This window comes from Chaetodon trifascialis, chromosome 20 (genome assembly GCF_039877785.1).
Source record: "Chaetodon trifascialis isolate fChaTrf1 chromosome 20, fChaTrf1.hap1, whole genome shotgun sequence".
NCBI lineage: Eukaryota > Metazoa > Chordata > Actinopteri > Chaetodontiformes > Chaetodontidae > Chaetodon > Chaetodon trifascialis.
In genome coordinates, this window is record NC_092075.1 from 14,127,724 (window position 1) to 14,148,838 (window position 21,115).

Below are 21,115 nucleotides of genomic sequence, written 5' to 3' on the forward strand. Positions count from 1 at the left end.
AACGACAGTAATTCAAGGCCATTTGAAGATGATGTTATATTTCAGTTTACAATGTCAAGTCACTAAAATTACATGTCGTGTTTGCCATGGAGCCCCAGAGCTGAATGAGTGTAATAAATGGTTATCAGACAAGTTCAAAATATGACTGAATATGTATAAATAATTACATTTTGTGAGTTGAATAATTGATCTCCAGTCAGCTGATTGCTGCACTGAAACACACTAACAAACCAGGACCAATCATTTCTCTGGACATGCATGGACACGCCCATCCCATTGGGTATGTAATAAGAAATGGAAACATGGTTTAAAAAAGGAAATGTTGTGGGGAATCTAGAAAAATGAAAAAAGAAACTAAAATAAAATTAACAAATGAGTAAATAGAAAATTTTAATTAACTGAATGAACTGTTTGATCAGAATCAGCTTTGTTGCCAATGTACAATATAACTTGTTTTTTAGAGTGAGAGAGCACAGTTTGTGCAGGAAAAATAAAACCATTGTCACTCCCAGTCATATTATTTATGAATGTATCCAGCTTTATTTTTCACTAGTTTGAAAACATTTTACTCCATTTTGTCACTTTTGGGCCTCCAGACTTCATATGACAGCACTGTTAAGAGGCAAAGGTGCAGGCACTCTGTGCTGACATGTAAGGTTGGCTTTCTCCTGAGCTTTTACAGCACAACCGAATGAGGCTCTTTTCATTCCCGGCGCTGACATCTCTGTATTGGAAAATGTGCCAACTTGCCCAGAAACTCTCCTTCAATATTAAGCTCTCATTTGTTGGGGTTCTCTGGGGTCCTGATGAGTCTGCAGATCAGAGTCAAGCCCGTTGTGGCTCTTGTCTTGGCGGAAGTTCGCTCGTGTTTACAAATCCAGGCAAACATGAACAAGGTGGCAGGAGTGACTTTGAATTCTGCTTGACAGGAGATATTTCACTGCCGAGTCAGTGAGTGTATAAATGTAACCTGATGCCCTGTCTGAGAGAGAGATTAGACTTCTGCTCCTTTGTAACGGAGAATAAAAATATCCAGGGGCATTTGTTAACTGTTCAGGTGACAGATGACAAATAGGGTAAGGAGAAGTTTCAGTAAACTTTTGTCAGTGACAAATTTGGCATCGTGCTTTCATTTAAGCCCATGGCATGTTGTTATCTCAGGACACTGTATGTAGCTGGAGCCCACAGGCCCACAGGTAGGAAGAATCAGCTCTCCAAACTAACCAACTCCCAAACATTAAATTAAGTGCTAGAATTTAAGTTAATCTAAATTATTCTCATTTGAAACACCTACGGTTGTTTAAAAGAATGTTTAGTTGTGTTTAATAATTCTGGATCTGCATTAAAACCTGCTTCACAAGGCAACACGGATCACTAATGATGGTCAGTGATGGTTGACCTCTTGGCTTGTAGTTTCTACTACATTTATCTTTAGATATTTTGACAAAGGAGTCAAGTGGAGCAAGAGAAACAGTTTTTTTTTTATTTGTAGCCCAAGTGAACGCAGCACATGAACCCTGACATTTCAGCCCAATATCCCCAAGACTTCTGTTCACATTGATCGATCCTGCAGAACACAACTTATGCCCAAGACCAAAGTTCAGTGTCAGTGCATGAAGCAGTTTGCCCAACATGTGGCAAAGCAGACAGCGAAGGTGCAGAGGTCAGGGTGGTGGATGAATATGTCGAGCTTTGCCTACAAAGGAGGCGTTTAGTTCTTCTAAAAAAAAAAAAAAATCCTCTATTTTAATACATCTTGTACCACGATGTCTCCCAAACTTTAACCTCCGTTCCTTTTGCACACATTGAAGAAACATGTATTTATAGAGAACATTTTCCAAACCAGGGCAACAAAAGAAGATGTGAAAGGAATTTGAATAAATGTTTAAAACAAGACAAGCAAAAATTTGCCATAAAGAGAAAAGAAGACAGGTCCCAGGATTGAGCCTTGAGGTACTCCATCAGTCAAATGAGCACAATCAGACACCTTGAACGGATACAAAGATAAGCAGGAAGTCACAATTAGATAAGCAGGAAGTGCTGTACCAGATGTCTCAACCTGCTTGACTGACTTTTATTCCACCGATAAGAATGTTTAGTAGCAGCTACGTAGAAAAATAGAAAATTGGCATGTCCGTCTTGGAATGTAAGAAGGACGCTTTCGGCTACTTTCGAGGTGTGTTTTCCTGAAGTGACTTTCTGAGCTGTTCAGCTTTAAACTTCCCATGTAGCCCTCAGCTCCTTGGAAAAGTCGCTTTTTACAGCTGAGAGGCAGAGCAGATCGACAGGTGATGGTTGAGATATCAGCGTGTGTGTTTGTGTGTGTGTGTCTGTGTGAGTGTGCACAGGGAGCATAAGATGTGAAGACTAGCTGCAGGTTATTTATCTTCCAAGCTGTTGGCTGGGCTGAGCTGTCTGCACCTTATAGTGTGTGTGTGTGTGTGTGTGTGTGTGTGTGTGTGTGTGTGTGTGTGCGTGTGCGTGCGTGCGTGCGTGCGTGCGTGCGTGCGTGCGTGCGTGCGTGCGTGTGTGTCATTCAGCACAGGAACAGCACACAGACTTGCTAATATGTTTATCGATCCAGTCATCTGACACTACTCATCTTGTTAGTGCGTCCACCTGCTGATGTGCAGCCCTGACCTGAATATTAAGGCAGCTGAAAATTAAAGCAATGTTCCACTATTTATTTTAACATGAAAGTTTCAGTTTCACTCCTCAGTTCAAAATGTTTTTTGACGAACTTTGTTGGAAATGTCTGAACAGCTCACAAAAGTGAATCGGCCTCCTTTAATCCCATCTTCTAAATATTTGCATCATGCGAAAAGCTTTTTAATTCAGTTAATCACAGTGATTATATGCATGAAAGGGGCGGGAAGGAGTTTGACAGATTTGATTGTTTAGGTTTGGTTTGGACTCATTAGAAAGACTTTTTAGTGCATATCAGTCTGGAGCAGCTCTGCGATTCTGAACTGAACATCATAGGAATAAAACCTGACTTACAGAGGAACATCAGTAACTGTTTGCCCATCATGGAGCACTGTGTTATATTTCCATCCAGGCCTTCGTCAGTAATATACAGTGAATAATTACAGTGAGACGAATGTGTGTGTCAACTCCACAAGGTGTTTTGTATTTCTGTCACCCTGCTGATCGACTGTGAAGAACCTTCCCACCAGTGATGTTTTTTCCCTCCGCAGCAGAAGATGTTTATTACCCCAAAAGTGCACTTTGTGAGAGGGATAGCTTGTCTTGAGTGAAACAGACCGATTCATTTTCTGATTGATGCTCAAGCCGATGCTGTGGATCACATTGTTGCACTTGTAGTTTCCACATCAGCAGTGCGCAAAAGGCACATGTGAATTCAGCTTCGGTCCAGACACAGACAGCTTTTTATTTCACTGTCTTCTCTGGTGTTGCTTTCACTGCAGAGAAATTCAATTTAATTAACATGTTTAAATGATTTTTTAGAATCTATTTTCTTGATGGAAGTGCAGCCATCTGTGTTATTATGAGCTGTTTAAATTGAGCCAAATGAAACTGAAAAATGGAACAATCTCACTTGACTGGCAGAATATTTCCTTGCTTTAATGAAGTCTTTGTTAGGACAATGCTGTTTTCAGGCTCATGTGTGTGTTAGGCCTGAGCTGTTAATTGAAATATTAGCCGAATTGCAAAATGGTCAATATTAAAATCACTGCTCTGCAGGCTAAAGTTGAGGTTTAACATCAGAGCGTCACACGCTCATGCAAACAACACCAAACAAAATGGTCCAAAAATGTGGCCGTTCACCCTCCCAGATAGATCATTTCTCATTACTATGGCAACTGCTGACAGCTACCAGTCACTGTTGTCATGGGAACAGCTGACAGGCTTGTAAAGAGAATGGAGAGAGAGAGAGAGAGCGAGGTGAAAGAAAAATGGAAACACATGACAAAGAGGGAAGTAGCACAGCAGCAGATCACACAGCACATGTTTTTTTTAAATGGGGTGTTAAATTTAATTGCGTGATTGGTGTTTTGATGGGCTGACTTATTTTTCCACGCTGGATTTGAAGCAGCTCTGTTTGCTGTAAGTTCACCAAAGAGGCAACATCGAATACATTTTTTAATGTGAGGAGATTGCATCACTTCGCTGCTACCATTCGCACCCCCCCATCTCCTTCCCTTCCTCCACTCCTAACTCTCCTCCACTTCACAAAAAGGCTTTTAGATGATTAAAGCAGAACAGAGTGGTTTTTTTTTATTGCTATTGTTCACTTTTTGTGTGCCACTGGGAGTGCTGATTGCATCTGTTTGAAATATTGTCTCGGTTTTTCACTTTAGGCCAGTATATTTAATTCATTCTCAGGGGACTTTATGTAGAGAGAAACCAACAGTTGAAGGACAAACAAACAAAACAGGCTACGTTTAACTAATAACTAGGTTTAGCTTGTCACCAGTCATTCACAGAAAAAAGCCCTGTGCACCCCTGTGGCTGTACTCAAGCATAGTGCTGCTTTGAGCTAAATGCTAACCTCAGTGTGCTAACAAGCTCAGAATGAATGAATAGCAAGTAAATGTTTAGTTTAGCATGATAGCATGCTAACATTTGCTAATTGGCACTAAACACAAAGTACAGCGGTGGCTGATGGGAATTTGGTTAGTTAGTGACTGACTGTCAGTGCCCCTGAACATGTGTAATCACACTCACATGCCAAATGATGGTATTTCTGCATGTACAGCTAAAACAGGTAGTAGTGTCTGTAGTGACTGTGCCACGAGCCTAGAAATAAATAGTGGAAACCAAACAAAAACAGGCCATTGTTCAGCATATTTTTTGACTAAATGGTCTAAATGGTTCTCACATCTCTCGAAATCCTCAGTATGTTCTTTATTTGTCATTTCAGCCGGTTGTGTAAACAGCCCAATCTGACCTCTCCACCCTTGCAGCATTGGCACCAGCAGAAATATTGAGCTCATGTAAACATGGGAATATTTAAAGACCGTCAATTTTGCTCACTGATCTGCCGATGGACTGTTTTTTAATTTTTTTATTCATTTCTCTGAGCCATCTGAAGGGTCACTGTGTGGTCTTGAACGTAGTAAACTGACTGTCAAAAATACATCTTTGCTTCATAAATTCAGTGCACTAGAAAGAGAAGAGGCAGCAGTGGAGGGTAGTTGCAGGATGTTGGATGCAGGCAGCCTCAGTCAGACAATAGACGGGTGACGCTTTTGATTGTTTGCACTGCTGGCTTGTGGCTACTGAGGCCAGAGGATCACAACAAAAGCTTCAGCTGGAGTTGCTTCTTTGTGACTTAAATCCAAACAAGCAGCTGTGTGGTGGATCTAATACAAGACCTACTGAGGCAGTGATGGTGTTCATGTGTGGCAGTTGGCTCTCTTTCACACACACACACACACACACACACACACACACACACACACACACACACACACACACACACACACACACAGAAATATGCATGAACCCGCTCCTCTCACAGGGTTGACAGATTGAGAAGGTGGAGCTTCAAGTACCCAGTCTGACCCTGGCATCAGCATCATGGTGATGCAACAGTACATGCAAATGTGTGTGTGTGTGTGTGTGTGTGTGTGTGTGTGTGTGTGTGTGTGTGTGTGTGTGTGTGTGTGTGTGTGTGTGTGTGTGTGGCCTAACTAATGACTCATTGGTAGCTAAAGCTTTAAAATGTACTGAGTACATGATTAATGCTTTTTATTCTGTTTATACAGTAACATGTACAGGCACAAGCGTGCACACACACACACACGCAGAAAGACACTGCATTTAAAATGAGGATGATGACTAACTGTGTACCATGTCCTGTTCCCTCCAAATACTGCTGTCACATCCTGTAAATACAAGTGAACCATCTGTCCACCCAGCTCTGCCTCTGCGCCTCACTGCTGCCGCCGCATCTCAGCTGAACTCCTGAGCAAGCGGCAGAGATCGCCGAGGATGAGCTGCTTTCCAACATCTCCTCAAGCTGGACACTGGCTCCAAGATTAATTGTCAACACTAATACCATTTTCCAGATCGTTCCATCTTTGATAGGAGTTCGAGTATCGTGTCTGTCTAACTTTTTGAAGGCATTGCTAAATCATTCATGAAACAAGAAAGTTAGCAGTGAGAATATAAACATTTTCTTCATTTGGTTTGGAAGAAAGTCCCAACTGAAAGTTCGAGATGCTCTGATTCGAAAACCCGTGCTTTGTAAACAAGTTTTTAGATTTTTAATGTTGCCAAGGTTTTGCATCATGGCTTATGAAATAATGTTGGAGTCTGACTTTTGAAACAGTGTTTTTTTCTTTTTGTAAGTGATCTGTGAAAGGACTGATTACGGGTTTTATAACAGGAAAACATGTGGTTCTCAGAACCGGAGCCGGTGGCTGTGGTCGAACCTCAGGTTGTCGTCTATTATCAAAGCGAAGCATTTCTGAATGCTGCTGTCATTGTTTGATTTCTGTGCTGTTTTTCTTCTGCTTTTTGTTGATGTTTTCTGACATTGATTGCAGTGGACATCCCAGAAAATGCTGGGAAGTTGTTTGCTCACAGCTCAGACTGATGCAGTGTTCTGAGGTTATAATTGGTTTGTTGAATGGAAACCATGCTGATCTTTTGTCGTAAGATCTGGGTGAAGTGTGCGGCTGTGCAGCAGTGAAACTACCAGCATCTGAATCTCTTCCCTCAGCACCTTCGCTTTACTTCCCCAAAGGCATCGTCAAGCCTGCTGCTGCCCCACAGCCACGGCGCTCCAGCGTTCTTCTTTCAGTGCATTTTGAGGGTTTTTAGCAGAATCACTTTTGCATTGCTGTGACATGACTGTATGCACGATGTGGAGGAATCATTGCACTTTCAGACCAGATCCCAGAGGGGAATGGCACTGAAAAGAGCTGAGAGTTTTTACCTTGATGATCAGCTAGCCAGTCGTTTTAGCCGATTCAGCTCACATGCTGATAAATGCCATGTTCAGATATAACTTATCAGACAAGGGAGAAACATATAATCTTGAAACCCACGGAGGGCAGTTGAAGCAGAAAAAAACAAAACATTGGTGCCATCGCCATGTAAGATGTCATCACCTGACCAAACTCAGGGGGAATGTAAATATAGTTGCCATATAAACGGGTTTTAGTGTCAAAGAGAAAAGTTATTGGCTTAATATTTGTAAAATCTTCACATAGAATTGTTTTTTTTTGAGGAAAACATCACACAATGAACTTCTGTCCCCCTTTATCTCCTTTATCCTTTTGGTTGGCTCATGAAATGCTTAGCAGATTCGCACATCAACAGCAACAACACACACGACTGATTTCAAAGCTTTTATACATACAGCTTCAAACAAATGATCCTCTTTGTGAGACAATTATGCAATAGAATTAGAGTAGCCTGACAATGTCAAATATATTTCATTAGAATGCAGTGCACTGATCCTTTACATTCATTCATTCATTGCCAGCTGTGGTTTTCTGTGCCACAGCAGTCCCAAGCATTGTGCCACCGTACACATAGATGGTTCCAATGCATCTCGTGCAGTGAGGTACGCAGATAAAACATTCGGGATAAAGAAAGCACTGGCATCAGATCAGTGCGTTGTATCAGCAGAGACCCTGAGAGTAGAATCAGGAGAGCAAAAGTTGGATCAGAGCATTCTTACTTAGAAAACATATTATCTCAGTTACCGCTGATGGTATCGAGCTGCCGAGATCATTTGGATTTTATGTATCAAGGTTTTAAGATATTGGTCTGTGGGATTTCTGTTGCCAATCCAATACAATGGAAGCTGAATTTATTTGTCATACTTCATGCATTGAAAGTTTGCACTTTAATTTGGTGGCCAAGGGCACCGACCATAAACCGCAGTGTCCCCAGTTCGTGTCCTGCTGGGAGCCTTTGTTGCCTGTCGTTCCCCATCACTCTCTCCTCATTCCCTGTAATCCCTCTACTGTCAGCTATCATGCAAACTGATATTAAACAGGAGCATTTCTTTCAGCGGTCAAGTTACAATCCGAATCTAGTGCACATTTTAACCATGTTTCCAGGAAATTAGCAAGAGAACATGCAAATGAATGCGCATTTCCATTGGTTTGTCAGGATAGCTGGTGGCACTAATTTTCCAGTCAGGGTCCATTAAACCACTTCAGAAGAAGAGAGCGCATTGAGCAATTAAAAGAGCGCCAGTCAAACCTCAAACGGTAGAAGATTTGATGGAAATATGACTTTTGTTTCATGTCGTAATTCGAGGAACATCGTTTCCTCAGCGCCCCACGCAGATCTGATGTTTTCGTCCTCCGCTGTTTTTCGTCTGTTTAGCCGAGTGTGTCCACAGAGGTTGGATGGAAACGCACTCACAGGCCTGGTTACTTTGGATAATCCATAAACAGTTTTTAGCGGAACTATTAGCTACTGCAGAGACAGCTGAGAGGGTGTGCATAGGTAATTACCGTGCAATAAAATTGGGTAAACACAATTATTTCCCTTTCCACCCAGGAATCATAAACCTTATTTATTTATTTTAAGCTGCTTTCATTCTTTATTTAAGCGTTTTACTCAGAGGAATTTCAGCAGGCACTGACTCTTGGCATGACCCAGACAGAGCAGTTTGCAGGCCAGATCTCATGTGTGAAAGGGATTCTGTCACATTGTACTGGACTGTACTCTTCTTGCCCACGCCGCATTTCTAGCTGCCTCAATGTGAGAATCTTTGTATCTGCCCGCTGAGTGTAGCGCCTTTAATCCCAGCCCTATTCACAGCGTGATCTCTAGTCCATCCAGTGCTGTAAAATGGCTTTCATATCATGACTTCGAGGCAGGATTTCCATTATTTCTATTCCCGTAACAAGTTCCATTTGACTGAATAATGGGAACGTTCCCGCCGCCGTAACGTTTCTCCGTCGGTCCGGGTGACTCTCCAGCTTTGAAGCAGAGCGGCCTTTGCTGAGAAACTTTACACGGACAGCTGAAGCCATCTCATCTCATTCCCATCTTAGCGTCCTCACAACTGCTGCTTTTCATCAATTTAATGGAGGAAATAACGTCAAGCGTTATCACTGGAGACTGATTCAGTAGTGGAATAAGCCCGGCTCTCTCTGAAAAGTCTTGCTCATACATCTGGCTGCTCGGCGAGGACCAGTGTGTGTTCTTCCTTATCGCGCTCTTTGTGTGCAGGACTGGTGTTATGAAATCGTGATGATAGGTTGTTGTACTGCCGAGCGAACATGTGGGCTAACATTTACTTTACATTTCTCTTTTCTGTTTCTCCTCCCTCCTCTTCCTCTCATGGTCCCTCTTTGTCTCCCTCTCTCGTGTCTCTTCCTGTCTCCCCAGTCCACTCCACTCCACCTGGCAGCAGGATACAACAGGGTGAGGATAGTTCAGCTGTTACTACAGCACGGAGCAGATGTTCACGCCAAGGACAAAGGGTACGTACAAATAAATTAAAATAGAAAAAAAAAGAAGAGCAAATTGTGAATGTGGCAGAATTTTGATCCTTTGAAGCCTTAAATCTATATTATTTCAGTAGTTGTAGTCGCAAGTAGGCTGTTTGACATATGATCAACAGTACTGTCCATTAGTGAGACAGCATCAAGAAGCCTTACTGCTGATTGGACGAACACACGCTCACAGGGCTTTCAGTGGCTGTCCTCTGATTTCCAAACCGGAAAAACATGGCTGCAGTTTTGACAGTGTTTTCAAATTTATCTTCCATTACCCATCAGAATGGCTTTCTGAATACATTTGAGGTAAAACTAGGCCACGCTCTTCAGTGAGACATCATCCATTTTGATTATAGGTTTGGGAGTTTCAAGAGGTTGGCGAGAGGAGTCGCTAGTTAAGACTGATTCCAGCTGTTGGCTTCAATAGATGTTATTTAGAGCTAAAATGAAGCTCATTAGATTTAGGCAGGCTAAAAGAAACCCTCTGGGGTGACAGCATGAAGAGGTGAAATTGAATTTGAATTTCATCCTTCACAATGTGTTTGGTGAAAGTACTGAATTTTTAACTGCGCTTGCAGAGTCACTCTCAAGGTGTCACTGTTGGTCGGTCCACCACTTCAGTCCAGATTGTTCCAGTTAGTTTAAGTCTGCAAATCTAATGACATTCACACTATTATTTTTGTTTGATGCTAATAAGTAATTGTTGTCATGCTAACACATTAAGCTATGATGGTGAACATGGAAAATATTATACCCGCCAAACATGTGTTAGCATTTTCATGGTGAGCATGTTAGCGTGTTGATGTTTCCATTGAGCTGAAAGCGTAAGTACGACCTCAAAGAGCTGCTAGATTCTTAGTCTTGTCACAAAATTCATAACTGAACCTTAGAATAAAGATATAACGTTGAGGTAAAGAATGAAATTGTTTATTTCTGTATGATGAAAATGCTGTTTTGCGTTTTGCCCCTCCAGTGGTCTGGTGCCCCTACATAACGCCTGCTCCTATGGACACTATGAAGTTACTGAGCTGCTGCTAAAGGTACACACACACACACACACAAACACACACACTCACACGTTAGCTCACTGTTTACCCAGGCAGAAGCACGGAATCTTAATTAATATGATAAAAAAAAAAAAAAAAAAATAGAAATGGCAATTGAATCCAAAGAGATTCAAGCTTCAGCGTTTTGTTGATTTTGTCATTTCATTAACAACTTGAACAATTAACAGTTGTTATTTATACACTTTGTTGCTGTTGTTGTTCAGCACGGAGCCTGTGTGAACGCCATGGATCTGTGGCAGTTCACCCCGCTCCACGAAGCGGCGTCCAAAAACCGAGTGGAGGTCTGCTCTCTGCTGCTGAGCCACGGGGCCGACCCGACCCTGCTCAACTGCCACAGCAAGAGCTCTGTGGACATGGCGCCCACTCCTGAGCTGAAGGAGAGACTTACATGTGAGTGTGCTGCTTCATTTGCATAAACTGCAGCTGCAGTGTACAACCCTGCTAAATGTGTCATGGTGCTGAATTAATGAATAGGTTGTTTCATCAAGGGTGTGTTTACAACAGCCATGTTTGGAGCCGTTGATTCGAACTTGTTCAGCACTGCGACAGCTGAGAAGGTGAATCTCAACCTTTTAACTAGAGGATTGTTATCTTCTGTTGCTGAAGATGCTAGCATCTGACAGCCAGCAGCAGTGCCACACGCTTAGACTCGACTGGTGCTCACACTGCTCATTTTTAGAGTTTTTTGATCCTTAGCTTCCAAAATCTGTTGTCTAAGGAAAAGAACTCTGTCCAACGAATGAAAAGATGCTCTATAAACACACCTGAAGAATCTCTGTAGCCGAGCACCATGAAGAACACACACAACCCTTAAAGACTTCTGTGGCTCCACAGGGAGCTGTGCAAAATTGCCTCAAGTGATGTCACTTGAGTCACCATAACTTGGCTGAAGACTACACGTTTGAAAATGAAATAAATCTGTTGTTGTGGAGCTCTGCATGAGCTTTGAGGCTCGAAACTACGTCAGGAACTGTTAGCATAACACTCTCAAATCTCTGTCTGAACTGTCAGCAGTCACGTTGCATGCTGGGTAATGTAGGCGGGAGGGTTTGACAAGGAAGAAGAATGCATGGAGTGAAAAAAGACAATATTTCTGTTCCTGCTGCATCGATTCCAGTCCTTTTTTTAAACTGTCCATCATGATGTGTGATGTCATCTGATGTTGTGAGCCCCACTTTTTCAAATGTAATGTCCAGAGCGATGTATTGTCTTATATTGAGGCCAATACATGATCTAGTGTTCCAGGTAAAAGAAAACCACCTTAGATGATGTGCATATGCTGGGGGACGTGCTGAACTTTAAACTACCTTAATAAAGCAAGGAGAGCACAATTAAATCCAAGAATGCTAGAAAATGCTCAGCCTCATACGTATTAATGTATGCAGACACATGTAGAGTTATTCCGGAAACCCAAATCCATAATTTTCCCACTCGACTGTGACTGACATTTATAGCTCCTGCCTTTGAATTGCTGCATACAGAAGCTCATTGATAGAAGCAGTGAACCTTCACCTCAGGATGTGAGGATCAAGACCGTTTTCATCAGCCTTTCACTCCAATCTGCATCAATCTCCAGGTTGATTTGGTTGGCTGAAGCTGATTCAGATGTGTGGGTTTATACTCCTATGTTCTTAATTGAACATTTGGCAGATGTACGATATTAATTTAATTAAACAGAAAGCGCGCTACAGTTAAATCCATGCAGCGTTTCCTTTACGTCCGCAGCTACCACAGAGTCAAAGCAGACAAGCTGAGTCTTTGTCTCTGCCAGAAAGCTCCCTGCAACTCTTTGAAAGTTAATTAGCGAGGCAGCTCTCTCGCCGCTGCACTTGTTGCGTTATCTTTGTAATGAGGCGGATCAAAACAAGAATCGAATGCCGCATGAATCATAAGCCATCTTGAGTTTGTGTACAGCTGCAGGACAATTGCTCCCGTTGTTTGCTTTTTGATGAGGGTGTGTCTCTGAAAAGGCGTCTCAGTGGGACAGTTTCTGCAATAACAACGCTCGACGCAGGAATACAAACGTAAAGCTTAAGATTTTCTGTTTTCAAAATCAGACTTGTCTCCACAGTGTTCTTCCAGATTTGATCTTTTGCCATATTTGGGGATGCACTGTGTACTCCAAGTGTGGAGATGGGGCCCTCTAGCTGGTAAACAGAGGCCTAATTGGACAATAGCCTATAGGTTGTGTGTCCCTGTGTGTGTCCCTGTGTGTGTGTGTGTTCATGTGAAAGTGTGTTTGCTCTGTGTAGAGATCGAAAGAGTTCAGAGGAAGTTCTTTTTCTTTTCCTGTAGGAAATAGTTGTTTGACCAGCACAGACTGTGAAAAGTATTTAAGATGTGTGTTATTGAACCTTTGATACCCTGACATTAAGCCTCCTAGTGTCTTGAATACAGATATGGGATACACGTCTTTTTGTAGACAGTAGAAAATCAATATATAAACACAAAAGACCCAGACGACTAAGAGAAGTGGAAGTAGTTCAGGGCAGTTAGTTTTTAAATGTGTGATCAAGCCAGGCATTGTGTTTTAGAGGAATAGTTTACCATAAGCTTATTTCTGTCTCGTCATTTGAATCTTGTCTTACGACAGAGCCAGGCTAGCTGTTTCCCCCTGTTTCCAGTCTTTATGCCAAGCTATGCTAACTGACTCCTGGCTGTAGCTTCATATGCTTCAATGCTCAGCAAGACAGTGAATAAGTGTATAGCCTCAGAAAGTCCACATGGTTTGTGTGTGACATCGTGGCGTTCACAGGCAGCTGATGAAATCCATCAGTCAAGAAAATGAAACCACAGATATCACTTAGATTTGAGTGGTCGCCGTTCAGCAGCTGCTTGTCAAATCTTGGCTGCTGGGCTGTGATTTAAAGCAACAGCAGCAACAGCTTATAAATCACATGAGCTCTGCATTGCAATGGATTTCCTGTCTGAAGCATGTTTGAAGATACTAAAAGTCTGGCTTTCACGCTGTCTCCACACGAAAGCAGCTGCACCTGCAGACACCTTTTATACCTGCAGATACTTTTCAGTGATGTAGAATAAAGGCAGGAGTGTGTATTTTACAAGAATACACTCTCCATGCAGTTACACCAAACTATGTCCATTATCTCTGAATTTATCAGAAATACTGGATACTTTGTCCTCATCAGGGCTCTAAAAATCCTTCAAATGAAACAATGAGAGAAGGAAATACTGCTTTGGTCGAATTGCTCCACAGCGCATGTCCACACCAAGCCTGTTAGCTGTGATGAGAGCTGGAGAGCAGACCTTCCTTCATGTTAACGGGTCACAAATCCAGAAGTTTTAGGCGCACTGCGGTAGACTAACAAGGATGAAAAATGGCTTCTCTTCAAGAACAAACTGCAGCGGCCGCTTCTGTTGTTGATTTTCTCTCTCTTGACCGCCTTCCCTTGAAGATGTGACTTCTGTGTGGCGCTCGTACCATTTGTCTACATGTCCGATTGTGAGCGCTTGAACGCCGCCGCTCAGTCGGTAGATGGACTTGAACAGACTCCTTTTATGCGGCCCGAAATGTGTCTGAAGCAAAATAGTTTGTTGTGTGTAATTTTCGACCCTCGGAGGGATAATCACTTGTTTCCGCTCCAACTCCAGCAGACAGACTGTTGCATCATGAGTTATTAGCTCGCTGGCGAAAAACTTTGAAGTAATCTGTCTGAAGTATTTGTAAGCTGCAGGGTCACTGCAAGTGAAAGAATACATTGTTATGGCTGGGTGAGAACCTCGTAACTCCAGTTTAGGTCACGTTCATTCAGGTGAGGCGTCAGATGCTCCGCAGTGGGTGTAGATACATCTGACATACTGACATTTGTGTGTGTGTGTGTGTGTGTGTGTGTGTGTGTGTGTGTGTGTGTGTGTGTGTGTGTGTGTGTTCAGATGAGTTTAAGGGCCACTCCCTGCTTCAAGCTGCTCGGGAGGCCGACATGGCCAAAGCTAAGAAGACCCTGGCGCTGGAGATCATCAACTTCAAACACCCTCACACGCACGAGACGGCGCTGGTGAGATAAATACACACACACACACACACACACACACACACACACACACACACGCCAGATTGGGATTCGTCCGCTGTTGCACAGATGCTAAGGTGATGTTTCCGTCTGTGTGGAACAGCACTGCGCAGTCGCATCGCCGCACCCGAAGAGGAAACAGGTGACGGAGCTGCTGTTGAGGAAAGGCGCCAACGTCAATGAGAAGAATAAAGAGTGAGTGAAGTGAGGTCGTTGCTGTGATTGTGTACAAAATGAGTGAGCATAAACAGCTGATTGCCGATTGTTTTTGTCCACTTTCCCTCACATTTATCTCCTCCTCTCTCCCCCTCTGTAGTTTCATGACTCCTCTCCATGTGGCAGCAGAGCGTGCTCATAATGACATCATGGAGGTGCTGCAGAAACATGGTGCCAAGGTAAACCGCAGCATTTCCTCCGCTCAGGTCGCCGCCGTCACGCAGCTGTCTGTTTATTGATCCCTTTACTTTCGCTTTAATCCTTTTTTAATCCATGCAAATGTGCTCTTTATAATCATGCATTCTGTAAATCTCTGTCTGTAAACACATGTAGATTTATATCACTGTGTTTTGTTGTTGGTATCTGTCTCATTCCCGTGCATCAAAACATTGAATCAAAGCAGATTTAGCGTCACTGTTCTGACACTCACAACACAAAAAGGCCCTTTTAATGTCACAGTCGTGTAATTGCGGTAGATATTTCTGCAGTCTGAAATATCAGCGTTAAGCGTCATTGTTTTTTTGGCTGTCAGACATACTTTACTCTGAGAGCTGCCGTTTTGATCCGATGTTCAACACTTACGCAGGGTTAGATTAAGTGTGGAAGGAGCCCTCGTGTTGACACGTTAAAAGAAAGAAGACCAGAATGGCATGCAGCAGCACGACCCTGGGTTTTCAGAATAAGTGGTGACTCACCTCTTTTCAATACCGGAAAAAATTGCTTCTGGTGCCGCTATTGATGCTGATGCGTTCGAGTGTGCACGTTATTTATATAACAGCGGCTAAATTAGAATACGGGGACAAATATGATCAAAGTCACATGAACATTGTAAATCAGTGATCAGGACAGCATTGTGATGATGATGTTTAAAAATATGAAAAGTACGTATACCGGGGTTTTTCCGGCCGGAGCGTCAGATCAAAACTCCACCCAGATGGAAATGTATTTAGAATTGCAGGTTGATAAAATAGGAAATAATCAACAAGAAACTCTGTCGATGAGTCTATTTCAGGGTCCACCAGGTGAGTAAATTACATACATTTTATCCAGAATAACTCATCACAGATTGAGGACATGACAGTTTAAAGAGCGTCTCATGCTGGAAACTGTTTTTTGAAGCAGTTAAAGGTTGTTTTAACATATCATGACACAGAGGTGTTTGTTTTGCAGGTGAACGCCCTGGACACGCTGGGTCAGACGGCGTTGCACCGCGCGGCGCTGGCAGGCCACCTTCAGACCTGCAGGCTGTTGCTAGGATACGGGGCAGACGCCTCGCTGGTGTCCCTGCAGGGCTTCACTGCTGCTCAAATGGGAAATGAAGCCGTTCAGCAAATACTCAACGGTAGGCCGTAGGCCACCCTTTGTGTGTGTGTGTTTGTGTGTGTGTGTGTGTGTGTGTGTGTGTGTGTGTGTGTGTGTGTGTGTGTGTGTGTGTGTGTGTGTGTGTGTGTGTGTGTGTGTGTGTGTGTGTGTGTGGGTGGGTGTGTGTGTGGGAGGCTGGCAGTGCAGATGTGTAGGTGCCGCGTTTCGGTTGTTAAACATCAGCTAGCAACAACAAGATTAAATGAAAGTATTTTTAAAAGGTCAATATTGATAGTGTCAGACTGAAGGTGCAGCCCAGTGTGTTTAACTGGTCTCATACTGTGACAAACTATTATCCATCCATCCATCCATCCATCCATCCATCCATCCATCCATCCATCCATCCATCCATCCATCCATCCATCCATTGTCTATACCCGGGGGTTGCGGGGGGGCTGGAGCCTATCCCAGCTTTCGACGGGCGAGAGTGACAAACTATTAGAATAATGAAATTGATTATTGTTTCTTTTATTGATATTGAGGTAAATCTGATCACCTGAAAGAATAAATATAAATCTGCACAATGGCAGATGCAAATGTACACTTCCTTGCCAAGAATAGGACAAAACAAGAAGACTGATACCTGATGTCTGTTGGTTAAATATGAAAGTACAATCAGCAGTCGCTTAGCTTAGCTTAGCATAAAGAGTGGTATCAGAGGGAAACAGCTAGCCTGACCATCACCTTTAAAGCTCTATAGTTAACATGTTATATCTCATTTGTTTAATCGCTCCAGAAACCAAAGTGTAAAATGGTTTATGGGAGGGTTTTTTTCTGATGGACTGTTTTGTAGCCATGAGCGAACATGGAGTCTTGTGGTCACTGTGATGTTGCCAGGCAACCATCGGAGTTCAATCAAGAAACAGTGTGGCACACGACCTTCTCTAAAACCACAGCTTGGTGGTTTGTGGTTTGTACAGATTAGATATGACGCAACGTGTTAATTAGTGAGGTTTAGAGGTGCTGTAGGTGGATTTTTTTTACCTTCAGACAGAGCCAGGCTAGCTGTGGGTGACTTCAGTCTGACCTCATCCCCTCTCTCCACCTCGTTGCGGGTGATGAGTTTGCTGTCATGATCATTTGTGGTGCGTGTTTAAATGAATGTTTCTCCAATATTGTCGTGTGTGTTCTGCCCTGTAGAGAACGTCCCAGTGAGAAACTCAGACGTGGACTACAGACTTCTGGAAGCTGCTAAAGCTGGAGACCTGGACACTGTCAAGGTAGTTTGGTTGTACTGGTTACCCTTTGTAGAGATTTTTTTAGCTCCAATATGAACTGAGTTTTTGTGGTAAATATACTCCAGGTATATCTGTACTGTCAGTCCAACAGTGTAATAAATCCTTGAAAGCTTTATGCCCAATTTCATTACAAGGGTCTAACACTTAAAAGTAATCAATGTGCTTTTATTTGGATAGATCACACCTAATAGCGGTGTGTTAAATGACTGAAAAGACACAATTCATTCCCCTCCAAACGATTAGTGTTGGTCGTGGACATGGAAAAAAGAACATGACCTGAGTAGCCTTGGTGTGTGTAATGACAGCGATCTTGGGAAATAATTTGCTCTGGGGGAGCAGAAATCTTTTTTAATTTCCTCATTACAGTTCGGGGATAATGTGGGATCATGTCCAGAGGAGCGTGTGTGAAACTTGACCAGCAGCGTGACTGAACATGGGCTCAGCCCAACCCTGATGATGCCTGAACCGACATCCTCAGTTTGTACAGACACCGGTTGAAAAACATGCTGAATGTGTCAGTTTATTCTTCTTAAATCTGTCAAAACCTCATTGCTTTTACGTTGAAAGGGAAGTCCTTGAAATTGCGGCACAGATAATCCCGTCCGCCAACACCGACGTTTTTTATTTTTTAATTGAAAACAGAGCATAATGTTCTGACCTTTGTGAGCGTTCCCGCTGTTCTTGTGGCCTTCTGGTCAGTGTGATTTTTGTTAAATGTCATCAAATGTTTTCTATTCATGTCTTTGTCTTAGTGTCCGCATTGATTCAAAATATAACCACAGACTTTTCTTTTCGTTAAAGGCCAAATTTCAGAGAAACAAGCTCTTTGCGCCGCCGCTGTCGGTGCTTTGATTTGCTCTGGGCCCAGCCGTGTTAAACATGTAGGCGCTCATGATGCGCTGTAATGTGCCTCGGATAAAACCACCCACCAAATGTCAGGACCTGGGAAGATTCGCTAAAGTATTTGACAGAAGTATTTGGTGCGGAGTGAAAATCTGTGTCTTCACCCACAGAGACAGGCTGTAATAGGGTTATCCAGATGACGAGGGTCTGTCATTGCCTGAAATGTGATGCTTTGGCAGGTGGGCAGGAGATCGGAGCAGAACAGACGATCAGCTCTGCTCCGGCTTTCTGTCAGTCACTTTCTACCTAACACACGTACGCGGCCGAGGGTTAACAGCCTGGATGAGCTACTGATTGACGTTCTCAGAGAAATATCACTCTGCGCTGTTCCTGCACTGATTTCTGTCATCTGCTGCTGAGATGCTGAAGAGTTTCAGGCTGAACTGTTAGGCTGTGACTGTTAGACGGTCACCCGAGATGACGGTCAGAGAAAGACAGATGGTGTCATTCAGCAGCATTTTTCACAGCATTCAAAGCAGGAGGTACTATTTTAAATGAATAAATTAAAATAATTTTTAAATTTTAAAATGCTCAGTTATTTCTTGCTCCATAATGCAGAAGAAGAAGTTCTTCAAGAGAATAAGGATAATGAAGAAATTCCTGCAAGACGTATGCTATAATCTGTATTTTTATGATAACAATGTATCAAAAGAGGTCGATGGTTGAGATAAACCTGCGTAGAATTATCACTTTCTGTCAGCTTCACAGAGCTTTGTGCTCAGTTTCAGCTCATTGTTCGGCTGTTAAATCCTCAGCTTCACTGTTTCGCTCTCATAGCGTTTTGTGCCGCAGCATGCCGCTGAGAAAAAAACCCTAAAACTCCACCCTGCGCTAGTGCTGAACAATCAATTGAAATGTCACCAAAACTGAAATGTGGCTAAGTACAATATCCAAATCGTACTTGTCCGATAAATGTAAAATGTGTCAGAGCATACCATTAGAAATGAAGCACTGGTAGGGTGGTTGCCCCATGCATTGAGGCTGTAGGTCCTCTGCAGTGGCCGTAGGTTCGACTCCTGCCTGTGGCTCATTTGCTGCATGTCTTCCCCTCTCTCTCTGCCCCATTTCCTGTCATCTCTTCAGCTATCACTGTCATAAAGGCTAAAAAGCCCCCCCCCCCAAAAAATAAAAAAATAAATAAATGAAGCACTGTGGTGCCTATAAATATTATTCCTTAGATTTCAGAGCACATGCTTGTTTGGTACACAGCCCAGCAGAAATCACATCATCATCATTTTTAGATTTTTTCTTTTCAAAAATTACCATTGCCACTAATGTCGTGACTCATGTTTCGCAATCACAGTATCTGTCACAATAATGGCAATATGAGTTTCTTTCATCATTCGTTCCGCTGCGCACTGCCTGCACCAAACAGCAGACACACACAGTTAGTGACCATCTGCTGAACAGCAGCTAAAGAGTTATAGAGACATTTCCCTCAGGAGGAGTTGGTAGAGACCAAAACTGGAGCAAATAGAACGCGAATGTTGTTTCTGCTCAAAAAAAAAAACAGTTATTCCAGGTTTTAATTCATAATTACAGACTCGGTGATGGATCCCAGCATGCCGCCTTAATTTAATGTACTTTAATGCACCTTTTACATGAGATCCAGCCCTTCAGTACAATCAGATTTTGAGGAGCAAATGATGAATCTTTTGATTTCAAGTTTTGCTTATTTTCTTTTCCCTTATTTTCACATTAGTTTAGGGCTGTGAGGTTTAATCTCATTATCTATCAGCTGCAGCTGTGTATTGGTTATTACTGATATTGCTGCTGCATATGGAGTCGTCTTTACCCTGTGGAAGGGAAACACCCAGCCGGACACAGTCTACTGATATTACTGTGTAGGCGACAAGCCTTCAGAAGCTCCAGCACAGACTGGAATTGATCCATAATGTCTCTACGCACCATTGTTCCTGCCTTTTGATTTGTGTGACACCCAATGTTTACAAGTTTAATCGTATCCGCCAGCCTCAATCAAAAGTAATCACATCACTTTCAGGGTATGCAGAATTCAAATTCCACTCGCCCTGGTGCAGACTACTGTTCCTGGAAACACAGCCTTCACAGACAGACGCTGCACTGCAGTGGAAGTGAGGGATAATGCCTCAACATTGAGGATAACACCGCCAGCAGGACGTTTCATTTTATTTCCTGTAACGCAGCGTCCTAAAGAGTGGCGGAAATAAACCTTCAAATGAATTTCCCACCGCGTCTCCTCTTAGTCCTGAATTTAAGTATAATTGAGTGTGAAATAAAAGAAAAGGAGCGCTTTTATTTTCAGCAGGGCAGCAGGTGTTTGCCACAGCTCAGCAGACTCCTGCTTTTTTTTTTTACTCAACTAAAGTTTATAACTTTAATAATGTTGCTGTTGCTCCCCAAAACTGTTTTTTCCCACATATTTCATTTCACTGACATATTTTTCATCATAAAGCACGATGGTTGGGCAGAGGAACAATGCTACTCTTTCCTCTCTTTCTGTGTCTCTTTCTTGCCGCCTCCCAGAAGTAGTTTGTCTTTTTGATGTAGGGTTTGGTTCATCGGAAGGGAATAAAAAGGATGATGTAAACTTTTGAGTGTAGGTGATGTATTACCTCTTCACAAGATCTTTCTACTGGATATGTGTCCTAATTTGCTAGCTTACTTTAAGAAAAGTGTATGCATAGTCCACAGCGATGCTAGCAGCCCTGCCAGGCTGCACAGAGGTGTTTGAGTAAATGTTAGAGTCAATTACGCTAAATAAAAAGTTAAGAGTTCACTGAAGTTATTACAGTTTGTCTGCACCAAATTTCATGGCAATCCATCCAAGAGCTGTTGAGATATTTCAAGCTAGTCCTCATGTGGCTGAAAAACAGAATCAA

General features: G+C 42.7%; 1 protein-coding gene across 1 annotated transcript in view; it reads left to right on the forward strand.

The window, feature by feature from the left end:
- Nucleotides 1-21,115, forward strand: part of LOC139348397 (poly [ADP-ribose] polymerase tankyrase-1-like) — a 77,681-nt gene that overhangs the window by 34,272 nt on the left and 22,294 nt on the right. The window contains exons 7-14 of the mRNA XM_070988471.1: nucleotides 9,328-9,422; nucleotides 10,411-10,477; nucleotides 10,708-10,894; nucleotides 14,399-14,520; nucleotides 14,639-14,730; nucleotides 14,852-14,930; nucleotides 15,922-16,093; nucleotides 17,254-17,333. Coding sequence (XP_070844572.1) covers nucleotides 9,328-9,422; nucleotides 10,411-10,477; nucleotides 10,708-10,894; nucleotides 14,399-14,520; nucleotides 14,639-14,730; nucleotides 14,852-14,930; nucleotides 15,922-16,093; nucleotides 17,254-17,333 — 894 coding nt within the window. The remainder of the gene's footprint in view (nucleotides 1-9,327; nucleotides 9,423-10,410; nucleotides 10,478-10,707; nucleotides 10,895-14,398; nucleotides 14,521-14,638; nucleotides 14,731-14,851; nucleotides 14,931-15,921; nucleotides 16,094-17,253; nucleotides 17,334-21,115) is intronic.